The sequence below is a fragment of the Pollachius pollachius genome (genome assembly GCF_949987615.1).
Source record: "Pollachius pollachius genome assembly, chromosome: 17".
Taxonomy (NCBI): domain Eukaryota; kingdom Metazoa; phylum Chordata; class Actinopteri; order Gadiformes; family Gadidae; genus Pollachius; species Pollachius pollachius.
The window spans coordinates 5313453-5333628 of NC_136950.1; the positions used below are offsets into that span (position 1 = coordinate 5313453).

Below are 20176 nucleotides of genomic sequence, written 5' to 3' on the forward strand. Positions count from 1 at the left end.
TCACTTGTGGCTCCGCCTCTATCCCTATCTAGCAGGAGTTCGTTTTCCAGATGCTTCTCCTCATGTCCTGTTATGTTGGGTTGTGAAGGGCTGTGGCCCACACTCGCCCTCCTTAACTCCCATTAAACGGCACAACCGCGCTGTTGTCACGACCAACCCTGCTCCACCTGGTGGTGGCGGCGGGGAATTGCAACTATAACGGTTTTCAAGCTAGAGTTTATCTATAACTGGAACATAGTCAAAGTTTTATGATAGAGCTCGCTTGAATGTATCCAATTATATCAGCAGGTGTTTGACTCCTTTTGACATAAAATACTAACTTTTGTGAATTTTTCACAACTGTCTTGTCGTTTTGGAGTTGTTGCCTTGGACAGGCCGCAGTGCTGGACTGGACAATGGTGACAGAGCAAAATAAAGTTGTCAACTGTATGATGCTGAGTAAATGGAGAATGGGAATAGTGGTGGACATCTTACTTAAGGGACCCCGGACAGAGCCCCGTCGAAAAGCCTGCCTCTCCTTGCACATTAGTTGTATGAAGGTTGAAATGCTTTTCCAGAAATAAGTCAAGTGGTGTTATGAGATTGATGGATGATAGACGGATGGATGATTTATTCAGATTTCAACTGGAAATTGACACGTCTCCCTTTTCAAGGGCTGGTTCCGCCACACTCTAACTCTCACACACACACACACACACACACACACACACACACACACACACACACACACACACACACACACACGTTGCTCAGCTATTGTTGTGTGGGGCTGGTGGTGGGGAGTGATCTGCGTGCCGCTGTGTTTTAAAGCATGTATTATTGATCAGAACAAGCTGAAGTGTAGCAAGGCGGAGCGGCGCCGCTTTGTTTAAGCGCACGACGCAACGCTGGATCACTTTCCTCCGCCGGCTCCGCTTGGAGGGGCCCGCCTCCAGGCCGAGGAGGGGCCTTTAACGCGACCGAGGTTCCGGCCGCATGGAGGGAGGGAGGGAGGGAGGGAGGAGAAAGAAGAGAAGGAGAAAGTAGCAAAGAAAGACTAGACAGAGCAGGAGAGATATATAGAAAGAAAGAAAGCGAGAAGTAGAAAGAAAGAAGGAAAGAGAGAAAGAATGGCAGTGGCGTAGCTCTCAGTAAAGGTCAGCGCTGCGAGCGGGCCCAGTAAAAGCATGTGCTGACGTGCTCCTCAGCTGGTTGACAGGAGCGTTGTCAGGGGAACCCATGTGAGGCACAGGGGGGCGGGGGCGTGAGGGGCTGATGGCTACCCGTTGGGTTTTTCAGAGCCATTTTGCACACAGCACTTTATTTCCCGACGCAGTCCGGGGGAGACGGGAGTGACCGGGCTGGTGTCAACGGCGGCCGCCCTCACCCTGACAGCTCGCCCGGCGTAATTAAAATGCGAGCCAGGGTTTAATCACCGGCGGGCCGCGGCGACAGGCTCCCTAATCGGTACAAGCGTGGAGGAGAAACAAGCAGGAGCGCGATGGCCGACGACCCCAGCGAGCGGAACGGAGTCCCTCCGGTGCCCGGCGGGACTCCCGGAGGCCGGGCAAGCGATGACAGGCGGGGGCCGGTCGGACCCGGCCATCTGTGGGGGGGGGGTGTGTGTCATGTGGTTAGCCTATGGGTGCGGGGTGGCTGCATTGACATAACAACACATGCGGCGGTAAGATCGCTACGAGCCCGACCGGTACTGCAGACGGACGTGACGCAGGCCCGGGGAACGTGCGGATGCGACCATCAACACCGCCTGGTCTCAGAGCGGGAAACACGAGGTCTGGGCATCCGGGCCGGGTTTGAGATTGTGTTTACCGGTGACTCATGACATTTGTCCACGCTCTCTGGTTCTGTCAGCTCCCCGGCTCAGACCCGCACACCCGATGGATGAGTGTTCTCCACTGGTGACGCCGATATGCTGTGGCGTGGCCGCGTGTGGTGATACACTGCCAATGACACGCCGTCTGTTTTCACAGTATATATATATATATATATATATATATATATATATATAAGGAAATAACATAACACTGGAAGGCTGCATGAAGGAAAACTTCGACACAGAAAATTAAATATTCTAATATGATTACATAAAAATAAAACATTTCCATGGAAGTAAGTAATACGTAAAATATATATATATAGTATATACTGGGGTTTGATCCCTCTAGTGTCTATAGTCTGCCTGCAGGCATCCTTCCATTAGCCATCGCTATCTGTACCTCTCAGATTGAAAGAGAAGGGTTGGATATTCAAACCTCTACCTGCTTTACAGTCAGGCCCATACACTGAGGTGACCAGGTTTATGAAAGGAAACAGGAAGGCATTTGCAGTTTGACGTTCCATATATCAATAGATTATATTATTTCCAAAATAACAGAAGGGGACATATTAACGTTTGGCCTACTCTTCTCATGGTAAATGTAGTACTGTAGTTAAAGGTGCATCCACCTTTAAAACCAGCACATTTCAGGTGACAGATCCAACCGGGAAAGGCCACCAGAAATGGGGACTGTCTCTGGAACGTCTGGTCACCCTACCAAAGACACTCTCTCACACACGCACGCACGCACGCACACGCACACACACACACACACACACACACACACACACACACACACACACACCTCAGAGAAGCCAGATGCTTGTGCGTGCAGCTGGCCAACAGGCCGTGGTTCTAAGGGGCCTACACAGTGCCCGGACTCAAACCAACAGCCAACTGCCTTTACCCAACCACTCCGTAGCCCCTCGTCTGACCCGTTTGGCAGAAGAGTTGCTATGAAACACACTGCGAAGACTACTGCCAACTACACAGTTGCATGTACGTTCTGCGCTGAGCCGAGACGCAGGCGCTAGTCTCGTGGCGCTAATCTGCCCCTCCCACAAACTGCGCTGATTCTCTGGTTGTGTGCTAGCAGCACACAACCAGAGAATCAGCGCTATCAGCGTCCGCGTCAGTGTGCTTGCGAATCAGCGTTAGTGTGCTAGCTGCACACAACCAATCGAGAGTATCCGAAGGCTCAAATCGTCAACCGCCATCAGTCTCAGACTGACTTTGAATGTTGAATCGGACCGGACATCATCCGCATGTTTCCAAAAATGTTCCAAACGTTTCAGATGGCCAACGGTTGGCCCAGTGTGTAGCCGCCTTAAACGCTGGAGTCATGATAGTGTGGCGGTCTGAGAGTAACCTTTCATTAATAAATAAAGACCATGATTGACATGTGTGAGTGTGTGACATGCATTATTTGTGTGTGTGTGTGTGTGTGTGTGTGTGTGTGTGTGTGTGTGTGTGTGTGTGTGTGTGTTTGTGTGTGCGTGAGACAGAGTGAAAGTGAGAGTGTGTGTGTGTGTGTGTCTGTGTGTCTGACCTGAGTTGACAAGCTCTTGTTCCATGACTCCACATCCCAGAACCTCCAGCCAGTCGCCACGGAAACGCACCTCCATCTCAAAGGAGGGATGTGTGAAGGGAAAGTAGCAGTCCACCCATCTCACCTCCAGATCTGAGTGGAGGAGGAGGAGGAGGAGGAGGAGGAGGAGGAGAAGACAGGGAACGAGGAGGCGAGGAGAGAACAGAACACATTAAAGAGGAAGGAGGTGAAGATTAGACGAAAGACAAGTCAGGCAAGAACTTAGGTAAATGTTCAACCTTTAATACACCGGGTTGGTCTAATGGAGATTCAACATCTCTTTAACATGACAGACCGGGCCGTAACAGGAGCAGCATATACAGCTATACAATAAAATGCAATAAAACAACACACATACAACACCACATAAGAAGCACTAATTTATCACACAATAGAGGAGAGCAGAGCAATAAGAAACAGCTTGAATGCAAAGCTCCATCATCAACAGAACAACCAACCAACCAACCAACCATCCCACCAACCAACCCACCCGAACCAACCCATCAACCCACCTGCCCACCCACCCACCAACCCACCAGCCAAACCCAGCAGCAGCTGTGCTCACCTTTCCCAAACAGACTGGTGACGAGCCGCGTCAGGGTGCTCTTCAGGTTGTGCTCCACCAGCTTCACGGCCTCCAGCGTGTGGCACTGCTGCTTCTGAGCCGTGCGCCGGCCGCCCGCCTCAAACAGAGACAGGTCCTCGCCGTTCTCCACCCGCGAGAACAGCTGTGGAATGAAACGCGCGGCGGCAGGTGAGCACCTTGTTTATTAACATGTGACATGCTGGCAAGTTGGTCCGTAACATGTGGTGATATGCTGCCATGAAGTTTATAAATATTAGGTGACGTGCTAGCATGTCGTTTCCTAACATGAGGTGACGTGCTAGCATGTTGTTTCCTAACATGAGGTGATGTGCTAGCATATTGTTTATTAACGTGAGCTGACGTGCTAGCATATTGTTTATTAACATGAGGTGATGTGCTAGCATGTTGCTTATTAACATGTGATGAAATGCTAGCAAGTTGTTTATTAACATGAGGTTATATGCTAGCATGTTGTTTCCTGACATGAGGTGACATGCTACCATTATGGTCCTTACAACGACAGCAACAATGTTTGTATCATGTCCACCAATCAGTCAATCTGTGTTATTTGATTATAGCAACCTGAGGATTGATTACCCAGTTTAATAAATAGTACTTGAAATCTGTTCAAGTACTACTGAGTACTACTGTGTGAAAGATGAAGTACAAAACCAACATGATGCCTTTATTATACTGCAATCTGGTTTGCAATCTCTTGAAAAATATTTTTAGGAAAAGCCTTGGGCTATGATCGTGAAATTCTGAATAAAAAAGGTCAACATTTAAAGAGCAAGACAGCAGGTTGGCTCGAAGACATCGATTGAGTCATAGCACTGGCCTTGTGAGGCCAGGCAGATCTGCAAGTTGAGCATCTGGATGGTCTCACAGGGCTAGTGTACCGCATTGGAGGTAAACCTTGATGCACCAGCATATCTAGAATGACAACACTTGGGTTGTCATTGTTGCTTGTTTCATGAGGAACGTCTGCCTTATCGGATTAAAAGTCCCTTTGCTGGATGGGAAAAAAAAACAGTGGAAAGTCTCCTGTGGCAAATATTTTTGTTTTTTGGAAAATAATGAAAGTAAAAAGCAAGGAAATGTCAACACAACATCAAACATCAACACGCTCCAACCTCATGATTAGTGAACAGCCGAACCCCCTCCATCTGATGGAAGACGGGATAATGAGTGGCGTCGATCTCGTCTCGCCTGTAAACATCTCCAGCCAATAGGAACCTATCCAGGCCCGACCTCACCAGCTCCCTCTGGTGGGCAGATGTGTGTGCACGGAGCATCGTAGTCCTGGAGGTAAATAGTAAGAAATATATATATATATATACACACTCATATGTACATTATCGCAATATTAATACCTTACGATGTTGGGCTAGCTAAAATAAAAAGGGACATTAATCGAGTTACACATCAATGAATTAAATAAAAAATAATACAGGACAACAGGACCTCCAAATCAAGGGGACATTTTGTATGCAGTAGAAATTAAACTTCTGGTGTCTGGTAAACGGCAGTCGGTCAGAAGCACACCTGTTCAGGAAGTAGTTGTCGCCTCTTTTCCTGCTGGGGTGATCAGCTGGGATCAGAAGGCTGTCAATCAAACAGATAATTCAGAAATTAAGCCATTTTTCAGAAGATTCAACATCCTTATATTCAATAAGCAGGATTGTTCAAGTCTATGCATTGACACTCAGGGTTCGAAAATAACAGTTAAATCAAACATTTAGGTGAAACGAACCGTGTTTCGTTCCCGTTGAACCATCGCTCAGAGCATTCGAAAGCGGTGGAACGTACTCACCTGTCAAAGTTCTGCTCGGTGGTAACAACAGGACTCAGGTTGTCATGGACCGAGAACAAGGGGTTCCCTCGACCGGTATAGGCGCTGCGGAGGAGATGGACAGTGGTGGACAGGAGCTTAATTGGGATTGAATATTAATATGTGCAGTCATTGTGTGTCCGATACTGTAACTTGTAATTTGTACAGCACATATAAAGACAGTCTATTTCTGATTGGATATCTCCATTTGTTGGAGCCCTGGTCCCAGCAGCATCGGCGGGAATCAAATCCCTGAACCTGGCCCTGTTAATGCCATGTTCTGCCAGTGGCTGAGATTACACCCCTCAGCACTGCAAATACAATCAGCATCAACGCATGATTTATTAAGGACTGCTGGAATGTTTGGCTGATGAATCATTCAGCAACAGTTTGCTAACAAACAGGGCTGTTCACACGATGGATTCAGACTTTTCTTGGCAGCGTTTTCCGCGGTGCCAAATCGAACTCTCTGTAACGCTGACCCACCCATAAAAATGGTCTTTGATCCTCTCCTTGATGAGCCAGAGAGGATGATGGGATTGATTGTGGAGATTCCTTCCAACTTTGGCCAGGATCTTGGGTGTAATATTGGTGACGTCATCGCGGGGGTAGGTGTGGCCTAGGACCTCCACAGAGTCTTGACCAATCACAGGCTGGGCGGCAGAGCTGTCTTTGCTAAAATGGCAACACAGGAGGGTGTGGCTGTGTGTTGGCAGGATGCCATTGGCTGAAAGTTTTAAAGAGCGTCGATGGGCCACATGACGGGGGGAGGAGTGCAGGAAGGGGAGGAGCAACGGTAGGGTCCGGGTCTGTATTCCCATCGCTATTGGCCCATGGAGCTGCAAATAAAAGAGAGGGAAAATAATTGATGGTTTGTTGTTGCGTTTATTGAATCGTTGCAAATAAACCACAATTGCTTTTGGTTGTTCACAGCGCTGTACAAATGCAGTGACTTATCATTATTGTTATTATTAACAATGTTTGCCATATTTGTGTGGGTATAATCCATGACTCTAAGGTTAGAATTGGAGTGAGACAAAATTTGTGTTATTATGCCCAACATTGTAAACCACACAAGTGATAATAAGAAGGGTCAAATACATCCGATTTGTTCAATGTTTGCTAAACAATCTGAAGTCCCTCTTGGGATCCGAGCACCTGATCTCAGTGGGAGTGGGGGATCCGACAGGATGAACCCCGACATAAGACAGAGATACAGAGATACAACACCAAAACAAAACAACAATTAAACAAGCTGCCACATCCACAATCCAGTCGTCCCCCCCGGGCCCACTTTCTTTGCCAGGTCGATGCATGCAAATGAGCTGCGGGACGCCAGAACCACAAATCATCAGGGCGCCAGCGCGCGGCACAGCAAGCCGGGGGCCGAGGACAGGGAGTCGCGGTCGGACGTAAATCAGAGCTGTCAGCTGCAGCGACATCAGCCCCTCACTGGAGGTGAGCTGAGGGGAGAGCCACTGGCACCGCCCAGAAGCAGTGCTCTCTCTCGCACACACACACACACACAGACACACACACACACACACACTTTCGCACAGGTGTGAAAGTAAAGTTTATATAAGCCAAAGAGTTTCAGAGAGTTTCAGAGTCTTCTATACACATTTTTTCCTTGACTTTAGGATTGAATGTTGTGGCTCAGATATACATTTTTCATGTTACATGGTTCAGAACTGAGATGGACTCCATTGTGCAATCACCTCTGGGGGGCCGTCTTCAACACAATTGGCCCAGTCACACACATTTTGGACTTTTGGCGTGCTGGACTCAATTCTGCTTGGAATTCTTATATTGGCATGGGGAAGAGTTGGTCCCTGGTGTGCGTAAGGCAAAGGTAAAGCCATTTAATAACCACACCGTCAGTCAGTCTGTTTGCTGTCGCTCACTCATCTGTTTCATCTCTTATCAATCCTTCCATTTCTATTGTTTCGCTGTCTCCTAATTTCCTTCATTTTAAGTCCTTGGAGCCTTCCGTCAGTTTGCTTTTCATCCGATTCCTTTAGGCCTTAGGAGACTCGGAGCTTGGAGGGGATGAGGTAGGGGAAGAAGAGAACTTGCCTTTTATCAGTTCACCTCAAATATTTGTCCTTTCGCAGACACACAGGCACGCACACACTAACACAGACGCTAATGCACTTACGCAGATAGAACACACACACACACACACACACACACACACACACACACACACACACACAAACCACACACACACACAAACAAGATCCTCTATCCAAGACAAGAGGTGTTGCATTGCAGTGGCATTGCAGTAAAATGGATTATTGTTCTGAGATCCATAAAACTTTTACATCTGCCTTTACACTGCTATTGTATTATACTAGCTTTGTGCAGTATGATGCAATACTTAGTGAATCCATAAAGGCATGAACACATGATCGTACACACAGGCACATACACACTGTGCAGTTAGTGCACTAACTAGGGATCTACCAGGGACACCACAAAGTTCAAAATGAGCATTACACAAATTCTGGTGGATTATTACAAATGACAAAACACGAAATGTAACATTTATACAGTGCCAGCGATGCCTCCCACATGTGGGTCCTTTGTGTGTGTGTGTGTGTGTGTGTGTGTGTGTGTGTGTGTGTGTGTGTGTGTGTGTGTGTGTGTGTGTGTGTGTGTGTGTGTGTGTGTGTGTGTGTGTGTGTGTGTGTGTGTGTGTGTGCGCGTAAACAAACAAGCGGTGTTGTCGTGGTATTAGCCCGCCATGACATAAAGTGCTGTTGGTTTCCAAAGGCACCCAAGGACAAACATCCTACAGCCCTCCAAATCGCTGGCTGCGTATAACAAACACTGCGAGCTCCAGGCAAAATGATACCTTGGTCCCAGGTCACAGCAGCCCAATATCTGTATTCTGTTAAACTCAAAACAAAAGGTGGAGATAATTTCCACATGGTGGCGGGGAAATATGATGCCACAAAACAGAGTGTTTGCCAAGGTCAACACAGTTTTAGGAGGTGGTATATATCACATATGTGTGGGTGCCAGTGTTGTGCAAGTGCATGCTGACACATACACAAACACCTACACACACATATGCCTGTGCAAGAGTGCACGCAAACTCACGCACACGCACACACACACGTATACATTAACACACACACCAAGAGTGGCTTGAGGGAGGGGGATTCATTCATCCTCTAAAAATGACATTCAGATGGAGAGAGGTGATAAATTACTTACTGCAGAGAGATAGAGAGAGGGAGAGAGAGGGATAGAGGGAGAGACAGAGAGAGAGCCAGAGATATGGGGAGACAGGTAGAGAAAGATAGAGAGAGAGGGAGAGAGAGAGAAATATATAGAAACAGAGAGAATGAGGGAGAGAGGATAATGTGTGTGTGTGTGTGTGTGTGTGTGTGTGTGTGTGTGTGTGTGTGTGTGTGTGTGTGTGTGTGTGTGTGTGTGTGTGAGAGAGAGAGACAGAGAGTGAGGAAGAGAGACAAAGTAAAGGCTGGAGGAAATATATCTGCAGGAGCGAAAGAGTTTGAGAGAGAGAGAGAGAGAGAGAGAGAGAGAGAGAGAGAGAGTGAGTGAGAGATAGAGTCTGGGAGATAGGAAGGGCATGGGAGCAGTGATGAACATATGAGGACATAAAGTTATAATATCAACGATGTCATCAAATTGTCAGCTGGAGAACCAAAGAAGGTAATTGACGTCTCAACATTCCCCATTCCTGAAACAGGAGTACCGATGTGTCAAAATGTTGAGACTTTCATGTTGTGTTTTTCTTTCTTCATTAAAACAGTGGCTTCAGGCCTGAAGACAGCGGCATTATTTATGCTTGGCGAGTGTGCAGTGATGTATGTGCGTGTGTGTGCGTGTGTCTGCGTGAGTGTGTGAGTCCCAGACTTGTAACTGTGATTAAGGGCTGCGGGAATAAAGTGAAATTGACAGTTGATGAAATGAACCCGGCCCCCCCTCCCCTTTGCAGGTATCCCATAATTGCATAGTCATCTGCAGGGGTTCTCGGATGACTCAGCAGTGGTCAGTGGGGGGGGGGGGGGGGGGGGGGGGGGGGGGATGGGCTTTCTCTGCAACGCCATTTTGAGATGCGTGGTCAAACGGAGGGGTGGCGGGCAGCACAGGGCGCTAATGGAAGAGAGGCATGACCAGGAAGGAGTCAAAGAAGATGTCCCCTGCTCCTCATCCCAAGGAGGCCACGCCCCTCTTCCAGCCCCCGGGCCGAGCAACAAGCAGATTGCGGCCATTTTGTTTTTTGGGGCTTTTTATTATTCAGTGGTTTTCGCAGGTGCTTTTTATATCCAAAGCAAATGCATACATTTACTCTTGGTCGTTATTAGTTTACATTATTTATGTATTTTTCCAAATAAATGCCATGAATGAGCACGTTTGGATGAACCTTTTTGCTCAGTGATGCCTACAGGTAGACTGTGGTACCGGGGTGAACGCAGGGCCACGAGGCTGTCAGACCCCCTGACCACTGGCTACACTCTCCTGGCGGCTTTTTACCCACTTTAACATGATAAAATACAATCATAATATGGGCTACTAATTACGGGGGCAAACTTGGTACACTTTTTCCAGGAATCAACTGTGTGCATCCAGTGACTTTATGTGTGGGAGAATTTTTCTAAATCCTAGAAGGACTATAACCATTATTTTGCACTATATGCTATATGAATAAGATAAGCATAGAAAAACAGTCTTTGGTTAGACTCCTGTGGAGACTCTTGCGTCTTAGAAAGATCATCATATGCTCTGTGCCCACATAATATACTAATGCTCCTTATTATATTATATAATTCTACGAGGAGATCGAAACAACCTAATGGATAGAAAAAGTGTGAAAGGAATGGATAAAGAAGGCGAGGTTAGAGGATGATGGGGACTGAAAGTTCTTTGATGGATAGCGGAGGCGAGGTCAAAGGATAAGAGGAACTGAATGACAGGTTTGCCACCAATACACGGCAAACCATTTTGTGCTTGAAGACCCTGAAGATAACGGAAACAACGGAAGTCGGTTGAAGTTGAACTCATGGTTGGGAATCGTTTGATCACAGCTCGGGCTTGGGGCTTGTGGGAGGAATCACAGAGCGAGACAATAAAAACTGTTTGCCGAAGCTGGAAAAGCAGTTGTTCTGCGGACCAGCTCGGCTTCTGTAGCACTTTATTAAAGTTCTAAATAAAAGGTCTTAAACTTCATTCAGCAGTTTCCTGATCTCTTTCCTCCGTTAAAGTTTAAGTGTTGTACTTTCCACACCATAATCACACTGGGACACTCATGTTTTATGAATTTGTTTTTGCCAAGACACAAATTGTTAAGTATGTATATATATTATTAAATGTAAAAATTGCCCCTACTAATATCCTCCCATCAACAACAAAATCCTTCATGCAAACGCATCCCCTCAGTCCCCCTGAAAGAGGGGGAAGCCTTCCCTTTATTTACCTCAACTTTAAGGCTGTATTTTTGCCGTGGGTTTTCTAACGCTGTGCATGTCTGAAGACTTAGGGCCGACACGGGGCAGCAGTGGGTGGCAGCGAGTGCTTTTATTGTCAGACAGATTGTGAATGCTGACATATGAGGCCCTGGGAGCCTAGTGATGGAAGGCCTAACAAGACTTAAGCTGGGCAGCAGAGAACACAGAGCCAGCTCTGGGTCAGGCCCGGTAGGACCAGGGAACGAAGGCCGGTCCACCAGACTGGCCCCACCTAGCCTCACCAGAGGGTCCTGAGATTGACGTTTTTGATTTGCAATTACTCCCAGTCCGGCATTGGTTAGGCAGTTATCGATGTCCGCACCAAAACCGGAAGAAAACATATTAGTTGATTGAATCAAGAATGTTATATTTCTTAATTGAATTAATCCGCAAAAAAAACATGTATTATTCTGCTTTCAGCATATTGTTTATACGTTGTCAGGGAAACATGTGCTTGATGGTTAGATTTGACTTCATATTGATCAGTAGTGTTAAAAGGAAGAGGTGGCCCGTTATTAAAAGAATAACCCAAACCCTTGGAGCGTTATTGACCAATCAGGATCATGTATTTAACAATGCTGTAGTGCGACGCATGATAATGATAACCACGACCCATCCAAACTTTTAAAAAGGGAGAAGGGCAAACATGCCAGCCCTTTGTGACGATGTTGGCAACAAGCTTGTCCCACCCCACGAGTGTTGCTTCAGTGCGCCACAGAAGCAACACTCGAGATACCGTGATATTTACATCATGAACTGTATATACATATAATGAACCGTGCAGCCCATCATGGTTGTGGGCTGGAGCTGAAGAGGATCCGCCTGCCAATCCATACACCCTACCAACATGTTTATTATCTTATAGGTTACAGCAAGAGGAACCCAACGCCAATTAGATCAGTCCTGGTCTTCTATGGCTTCTAGATGCTGTTTCCAGCACAACTAACAACCTCAGCAGCTGTTGTGGACATCTCAACATGACAGGTCCCGGGCCCAATTCGACCCTTTTGTCCAGTTGTTTAACCAAGGTTGTATCCACCCACGGTCCTCCACCACTGCCCACTCTGCCTGTCAATTACAAAACCGTGCTGGCCAGGCCAGACGAGCCCGGAGGAGAAGACCAGCAGCCACAGATGGGTTCCTCCACACCAATATTGTCAGCAGCATCACACTGTTTAGCTTTAAACAACCAAAAATATACGTAATATCCTGACTCTGCTGCGAGCATGACTGGCGCTATGCGGGAGCGTGCTCACGCACTGTAATCAGGTCTCTCTCTCTCTCTCTCTCTCTCTCTCTCTATCTCTCTCTCTCTATCTCTATCTCTCTCTCTCTCGGGGACACAGAGACACAGTGGTCGGTCTAAGATCTCAGAGTAGCATGTCTGCCTCTTGCACACCGTGGGCGCCTCTGGAAGCCAGGGCGCAGCGAGCATCAGATCATAGCCTGCACGCACACACAGGGATGTACCGCTAATGTAATACTCAAACACCAAACACAGAGAGGGCCTTGTAATACCCAGGGATACATGTGCATGAGGAGCCAGGAGAGGAGGCAGGAGCTGAGGGGAGAGGGGAATCACAGAGAGGGCCATACAGGAGAGGAGGAAGAGGAGGAATGAAGAGAGAAGTACAGGGGAAAGAAGGCAGTCAAACAAAAGGAAAATGGAGAGAGGAAGAGCAAGAGGATTGCTGTCTGATTAGTATACAGTAGGAGCGAAAGAGGCTGAGGGAGAACGAGGGAGTGAGAGAGAACCTGCGAGGGAGAGGGGTAGAGGGACTGGCGAGAGATAGCGATAGACGTGGGGAGAGAGAGAGAGAGAGAGGGAGATAGACATGGCGAGAGAGAGAGAGATAGAGAGAGAGAGAGAGAGAGATAGACATGGGGAGAGAGAGGGAGAGAGATGGATGACATTACGAAGGGGGAGGTTTTTATGGAGGCCGCATAAGTGCGGAGACTGCAGCTCTCTGTGCCTCCCCGCTTCACACAGATTCAATTTGTTTTCCTTCACTGTATGTCACTATGGCACCTCATCAAACACACGTGGTTAGCACACACACACACACACACACAGGCAATAACTTAGTCACACATGCACACCCAGACACATTCATAAAATATGTATATATGCATGCCTCGTCTGTCCACATGCACACAAACACACACATACACCGAACACACACGCAACACAGATGTGCAAGCTCTTCCACACATTGTCGATTGAAGATATTTATTCTGTGAGAAGGCTCTCTCTCCCTCTCTCTGCCCTTCTCCATCCATCTATCTTACACACACACACACACACACACACACACACACACACACACAAAGTGATTTGGAGTCTCAGAGTCATTGGCCGACTTTGCTTACAAACAAATGAGGAACTGGATCCCACTTAAAGACAGTTAGTGTCTTTAAGTGGGATCTTACTTACTGGATGGTTTAAATTTCATCTAAACAAAACCCATTCCTACCACCCACTCAAATCATCTTTCTGTTTATAGCCGAGGTGCATCGATACGCACTTGCCGTGTGTGTGTGCGCGTGATCCAGGATAGCACAAGATATGCATATTCCATCCCGCATATAGCTCCTCGTCATAAATAGCAAGGTGTGCCTCCGTTAGGCAGGCCCACCAGCAAACACCGGTATTACTGGGAGAAGACTCGTCACAGACACCTACACACACCCACACGGTTGTCATTTTGAACAAGTCATTTATTCCAGTACATCCCTGCCGGTGTCTAGCTTTGTGCAAATCTTAAAAAGAGATTTGTTAATTCATTCTTTCACTTTTCTCAGGCCACTCCCCCCCACGCTCCTCTGTTCTTAACAAAGGCAGCCGTGAAGTACGCCGCTGCGGCGGTTCTTTTTAGTCCAACACACCAGAGCCCTGCGCTCGGTTTTGAACACGCTGGGAATTACGGGTCCGCTTATTGACCCGTAACAAGTCCTCCCACCAGAGGGACGGCTGGGGCTGATCTGGAATCAATCACTGTCGGTGGTCCTGGGTTTTTTTGGTTTCCTCTACCCCCCCCCCCCCCCCCCCCCCCCCCCCCCTTTGAAAACACGCTCCATTTTTTTGCAGACCAATGGGAAACATAAAAAAGTACTTGTAAGCACATGACGCACGCGCGCGCACACACACACACACACACACACACACACACACACACACACACACACACACACACACACACACACACACACACACACACACACACACACACACACACACACACACACACACACACCTGAGCCCTGGCCTAATCCCCGCTCTCCAACAGGTTCGGACCCAATGTGCTCACACATGCGCTACGCGTGGGTGCACAGGTGCATCCTGGGCCTCTAACGAGCCAAAGAACAGAGGAAGAAGAAGCTACTGTGCAGGATTTGAACACGCATCAATAGCTTTAAATTGCGAATTTATGAACAAATGTTGTAATTTTACTTAAAAAGGACACCTTCCCCGATGCTCGCCATTATGTCAAACAGCCTGTGGGCTAATTTCTATCATATTTGAACGGAGATAGTCAGGAAGGTGTCCTTTCATAACTTTATAATTTTTAAATTTGATGTGATTTGTATCCATCCTGCCACTCCGATTGTATGTTAATGGGTAATATTTATGCATGATATTAACTGACATTAGTTTATGATTGTCATTTTCTCAACCCACAGAGCTCACAAGCTTTGAGAGCAACAGCTCGAGCAGGATGCAGTTCACTTAGCTGCTAAAGGGGCCAGTAATGAGAAGGAACTTCTGATTCTTACATCTAGTCCCTTTAAACATGGTGAACGCAAACAGTTGGTCACAATTTTTACTTTTTACACAGAAATACAGCCAGCTCTTTCATAAACACACAGCATTGGACAGAAACTGATTAACAGAATAAATGAGGTAACTGCCGTTGGCAAAGGAGACGTTGAGAATGATAAGCCCATTCATGACTTCCTTCCCCTGTGCCTCTTGGCAAGGGCAATACTGTTCACCTGTCCACCTGCAACCACCTGTTACCACGGAAACACGCTGTTCAGAGGGCGTGTGTCCTACTGACATCACTCACACACACACGCACACGCACACGCACATGCACACACACACACACACACACACACACACACCTCTATCCTGAAGTCTGCAGCAAAGTCCAAAATCCTTTGCTAATGATGTATTTACCATTTTATTTGTAACAATTTAGTTAGGGGTTGGTATCTTGCTCAAGGATGTTTACAGGGTAGGCTGTGGGCATAAGGGATTGGACCCAGTACAACCTTGCTGGAACTGGGAGTGGAATATCCTAATAATGCACCTATTCTAATTCAAAATGTACTTCTCCATTTTAGCAAGTATAAATGTGGACGTTTGTGCATATGGATTGTTTAGGTCCTGGTGGAGTTGACTTCATATTTGTGGAGTATGTGTGTTTGTGTGGGAGTTGGAATCTTGGCAGTGTTGGAGTAAACGTATGCTGGGGGAGAAAGACAAAAAGAACACAAGTTGGAGATTAAAAGTACACGTGCAAACACACATACTTGTTTACCAAGATACATCTATGCTGCCACCCATCCACCCACACCACAAACAAACACACTCATCGACCCTTATATACATACGCATACAGAGTTGCCGACCACACACACATACCCACCACTCACACACAAGCACACACACACACACGCATTCCCCCCCCCCCCCCCCCCCCCACACACACACACACACAAATTAATGGATTTATTTCCACATTAATGCAAATTATTATGCAGGACATAAATATTACTTGTTGCAAACAAATGGAATAACTTCTCTCAGTTCAAGTTAGCAGCTGGAAAAATAACACACACACACACACACACACACACACACACACACACACACACAGGTGGCTGACTTGCATTTAAATTATGAATTATGAGTCTTGCCTGAGCACGCAAGCTCATCTCAATGATGCTTTAGACAAACAAGAGATCTAGATTAACCAAATCTACAATTTAGGGCAGGAATGTATGTCCCAAAAACAAAGAAGGCCGCAATGTTTCTAGCATCAGATATGCAAATCATTTTACAATTGGAACCATGTTTAAATGAAACCGCTGAACAGAGCAAAGGTCTCTTTGAACTGAGTCAATCGAGGAGCACATACTAACCAACAAGTGTGAATTATACCAATTATTATAGCCGTTTTAAGTAGGTCAATTGAAAATAAAATGTTTATATCAAATTTGAAAAAGACCTTGAAGAGGTCTTTTCAAATTAGACCTATTTCTGAAGGAAGTAACGATTTCGCACTTCCCCTACCTCCTACTCTGGTCTTCACTCTCTCTCCCTCTTCCTCTCCATCTCTCCAACTCTCCCATGAGTCGCTCTCCTCTAAACCCACTCTTTATGACATGATGGTGTAGCTAGTATGTCAGCATGATGCCGTTGGTGTGTCAGAGAGTCCAGCGTAACGACAGATCTCCTGGCGCTGACTTCATCCTTGATGGTGAGGACGGGACCAGCACTGTCGCCATGGTAGCCACCACAGGCACCTCTAATAAGAGGGGTTTTTTCACAGGGCTCCCTGGGGTTGGGTGGGAGGGGGGTTGGCATGTAGTCACAATGATAGCAATTTGGCGTGAGGGCAAAACCAATGGCTATAGGTTACACAACCCTTGATGGGCGGACAGCGACAGAAAGTCGGGGGGAGGGGGGGGTTCAAAAAGGTTAAAAGCACCTGCCGGCAATTGTAATGGTGAGAAAAATAAGTGGCGGTAATGGCCTGCATGACAATAGTGAATAATTGGGCAATAGACAAACTATGTTGAACACAACAGGCAGTGAAGTGAACAGGCAGAAGTCAACGCAGTGGGTCTGACGTGGAATATATATATATTATGGATGGACTGATTGTGGGATAGACGGGTTGTTACATGAATAGGTGGAAGGGAGAGAGGAGGGAGACAGGCTGGGAGAGGAAAGTGGGTGAAAAAGGGGAAGATAGAGAGACCGCTAGAGAGACAGAGAGTGAGAGAGTGAGACAAAATGGGAGTGAGTGAGCGACTGACTGAGTGAGAGAGAGAGGAGAAGAAAGACATGATCAGAAAAACTAAAAGAATGAGCAAGAGGGAGTGCGATGGAAAGATTGACAAAATAAATAACAGTTTGCTGTGTGGCAAAGTGGCTCTACAAATCACTAGCTCCGTGTCTTGGGAGTAGGGCAGTAAACACTGCCAAAAGTGTTGTAGGGACTCACAAGGCGCGGGGGGTTTGTCCACCAAAGATATAAGAGAAAAACACTATTTCAGTTTCTGCCATATGAGTGTTCTCTAGGATAATATTACACCAAAATAATCAAATAAATGAATCGAATCATCAGGTTGATGACATTTTTGTGATGACATATGAAATATGTTGCTTGTATATATTCTGTATTATCAATTCTGTAATCACTGGGATTTGGTCTATCAGTTTCAGAGAAATGTGTCTTTGCCCTGGGCAAACCATTTTAATTTCAGTTCAACTCCCCATACAGCTCAGTGCCTTATGACCATGGCTCAAATCCCTGATTAATCAGGTTTACAGACCTGATTAAAGTTAGCATGAGGCAGAACTTAGAAGTAAGAAAGGGAACATACTGATTCTGAACAAGGGGCTAACAATATAAACCGGTGTGTGTGTGTGTGTGTGTGTGGCAGAGCTAACTGTACTACGAGTTCTGCAGCCTGCCACAAATTGGTCCAAATATCACATGGATGATTGAATCCCAGTTGACATGCAGAGTTAACTTATTTTTTCTAGTTCATTCGCCCATGTGCAGTCTGTATTCAGGACACTTACAACAGTGTTCAGGGACGTGTTTGCTGCTGGTTGTATTTTTTTAATAAGGCCCCCTGTTTGTAGTGCTTACTTGAAGCCCAGTAAATGTTGTCCATCCTGTGAAGCAGGGCTGGCAGTAGTGATGATGACAAAGCCACGGCTCCCAAAAGTGGCAGTAGGCAGCCATACCATCAGTTGTAGCCCCGTCAGAACTTGACAAAGATGCCCAATGCAACTTCAAAGTAGTGTGATAAAGACCTCTAGACGTTAAACCGCACTGGATTTTTGGATGTTATAAAAGCCATGAAACACAAATGTAAATGCACTGCTGGATTTTTATCATTGGAAAAGACGTGTGCTGTTTGATGCTGTTCTTCGACTGGATTAACTTAATTTACTTTAAATTAATCTGATTGGCAGAAGATGTTGTCCTTTAACTGTTGTCCTTCAACTGCTTTAAAGTTGCAGTGTGAATAATTTAGCGGCATCTGGCGGAAGGGACTCGGTAGAAAGGTCTGTTTTATCATGGTTGCGTTTTTCGTTACCTTAAAATGAACCCTTTATCTCAGGGAGTGGGGTCTTCTCCTTGGAGGCAGTCATGCTGTACCGCCCGCCATGTTTCAACTGAAACACAGAACGGAACGGACTGCTCTGGAGAGAGCGCCTCTTAAAAATGTGTTTTGGGCTAAGAGTTACAGGAGTAAGGGCGTGTTATCCCCATAGCTACGACCCATTTGTGTTACTTTTTTACTGCCTTGAAGGAGCATTACAATGGGCGATGTTCCGAGCACACCCTGGCTTTCTTCTTTAAGGGCCCGAGAAATGTAACCCTTTCTCGGACGCCTATGTTAAAATCAACCACTGGCCAGACGAAGCCCAGGACAAATCATCGCACACGTATTGTGGGTGAACCCAGCGACCGCCTCTTCAGCCTACTGCCATCTGGGAGATGGTACCGCAGCCTCCGTGCCGGCTACACCAGACAGGGAAGCAGTTTATTCCACCAGGCTGTTTGGAAGCTCAACTCTCTACCCTCTCTCCCTTCCCTCGCCTCTGCCCCCACAAACTTTGGTCTCTGAAACCCCCTCCCATCTGCCGCCAAGGTCCCCGGACCTTTTACTTATTTTTTACTTTATTTATAGATACCGTATTGGTATGCTTACCTTGCACTATTCCAGACTAATTGGAATTTATTTATTGTAAATATTACTTATCTTATTTTATTCAATTTTACCACATTTTATCCTTTATACGTAATGCACCACGGGTAAGAGACAAAGGAAATTTCTGTTATTCTATTATTCTATAGTCTTTTTACATTTGTTGTAGTTGACAATAAATCTGACTTTGACTTTGACTTTTCCACTTTATATTTTAAGTGTCCTGGAAGCTTAACCCTCTCTAGGATTATCTACGATGGAAAACAATCTCAACAAACAATCGCATTCAATGTAACAGGGCCTTAACTTGTAAACTATGAGCTGTAATTTAACATTTACAGACTAACTAATTCATTACAATTTCTAATTCTATCAAGGAACATGATGAGGGGGGATTCAATTGGTGGAACTGTGCAACCTCACCACTAGATGCAACTAGATCGTACACACTGGAGCTTTAAGGCAAAAGGCCAGAATCTTCTGAGAAAGGGACAGAAAGAAAGAGAAGGACTTAGTTTGGCCACTGGCACGGACCATTACGCATGTCACACTCAGGTCCAACACCAGGTGGGGCAGCTTTACGATTCGGCCAAATAGAGAATTTAAAACTAAATGGCTTCCTCCAAAGTCTGCCAAGAGACATTTGTTACCATCCTGACGTGAGATATAAACCATAATGCACACACACACTCGCTGGTGCAGACACAAGCGTGTGCGTCCACACACACTTTCATTGAAGTCCTCTATTTTATTTGTGTAGCTTGTTATAGGAGGAGATTAGGCTTGCCGAATCAGATCCTCCATTTTATCACGTAGATGTGAAATGCCATGAAGCGGGTGTAGTAGATGGCTGGACTGACATTTCCAACTTCTGTTTTGCTGCCCCAATCATTTATTTTTGACGATATCCTTTCAT

General features: G+C 46.3%; 1 protein-coding gene across 2 annotated transcripts in view; it reads right to left on the minus strand.

Annotated features, from left to right (window-relative positions):
* Window positions 1-20176, minus strand: part of fars2 (phenylalanyl-tRNA synthetase 2, mitochondrial) — a 98413-nt gene that overhangs the window by 75696 nt on the left and 2541 nt on the right. For both annotated transcript variants that reach the window (XM_079754450.1, XM_079754451.1), the window contains exons 2-7: window positions 6308-6660; window positions 5804-5887; window positions 5536-5595; window positions 5124-5292; window positions 3970-4132; window positions 3366-3497 (exon numbers count right to left, since the gene is read on the minus strand). In XM_079754450.1, coding sequence (XP_079610576.1) covers window positions 3366-3497; window positions 3970-4132; window positions 5124-5292; window positions 5536-5595; window positions 5804-5887; window positions 6308-6642 — 943 coding nt within the window. In that variant the 5' untranslated portion in view covers window positions 6643-6660. The remainder of the gene's footprint in view (window positions 1-3365; window positions 3498-3969; window positions 4133-5123; window positions 5293-5535; window positions 5596-5803; window positions 5888-6307; window positions 6661-20176) is intronic.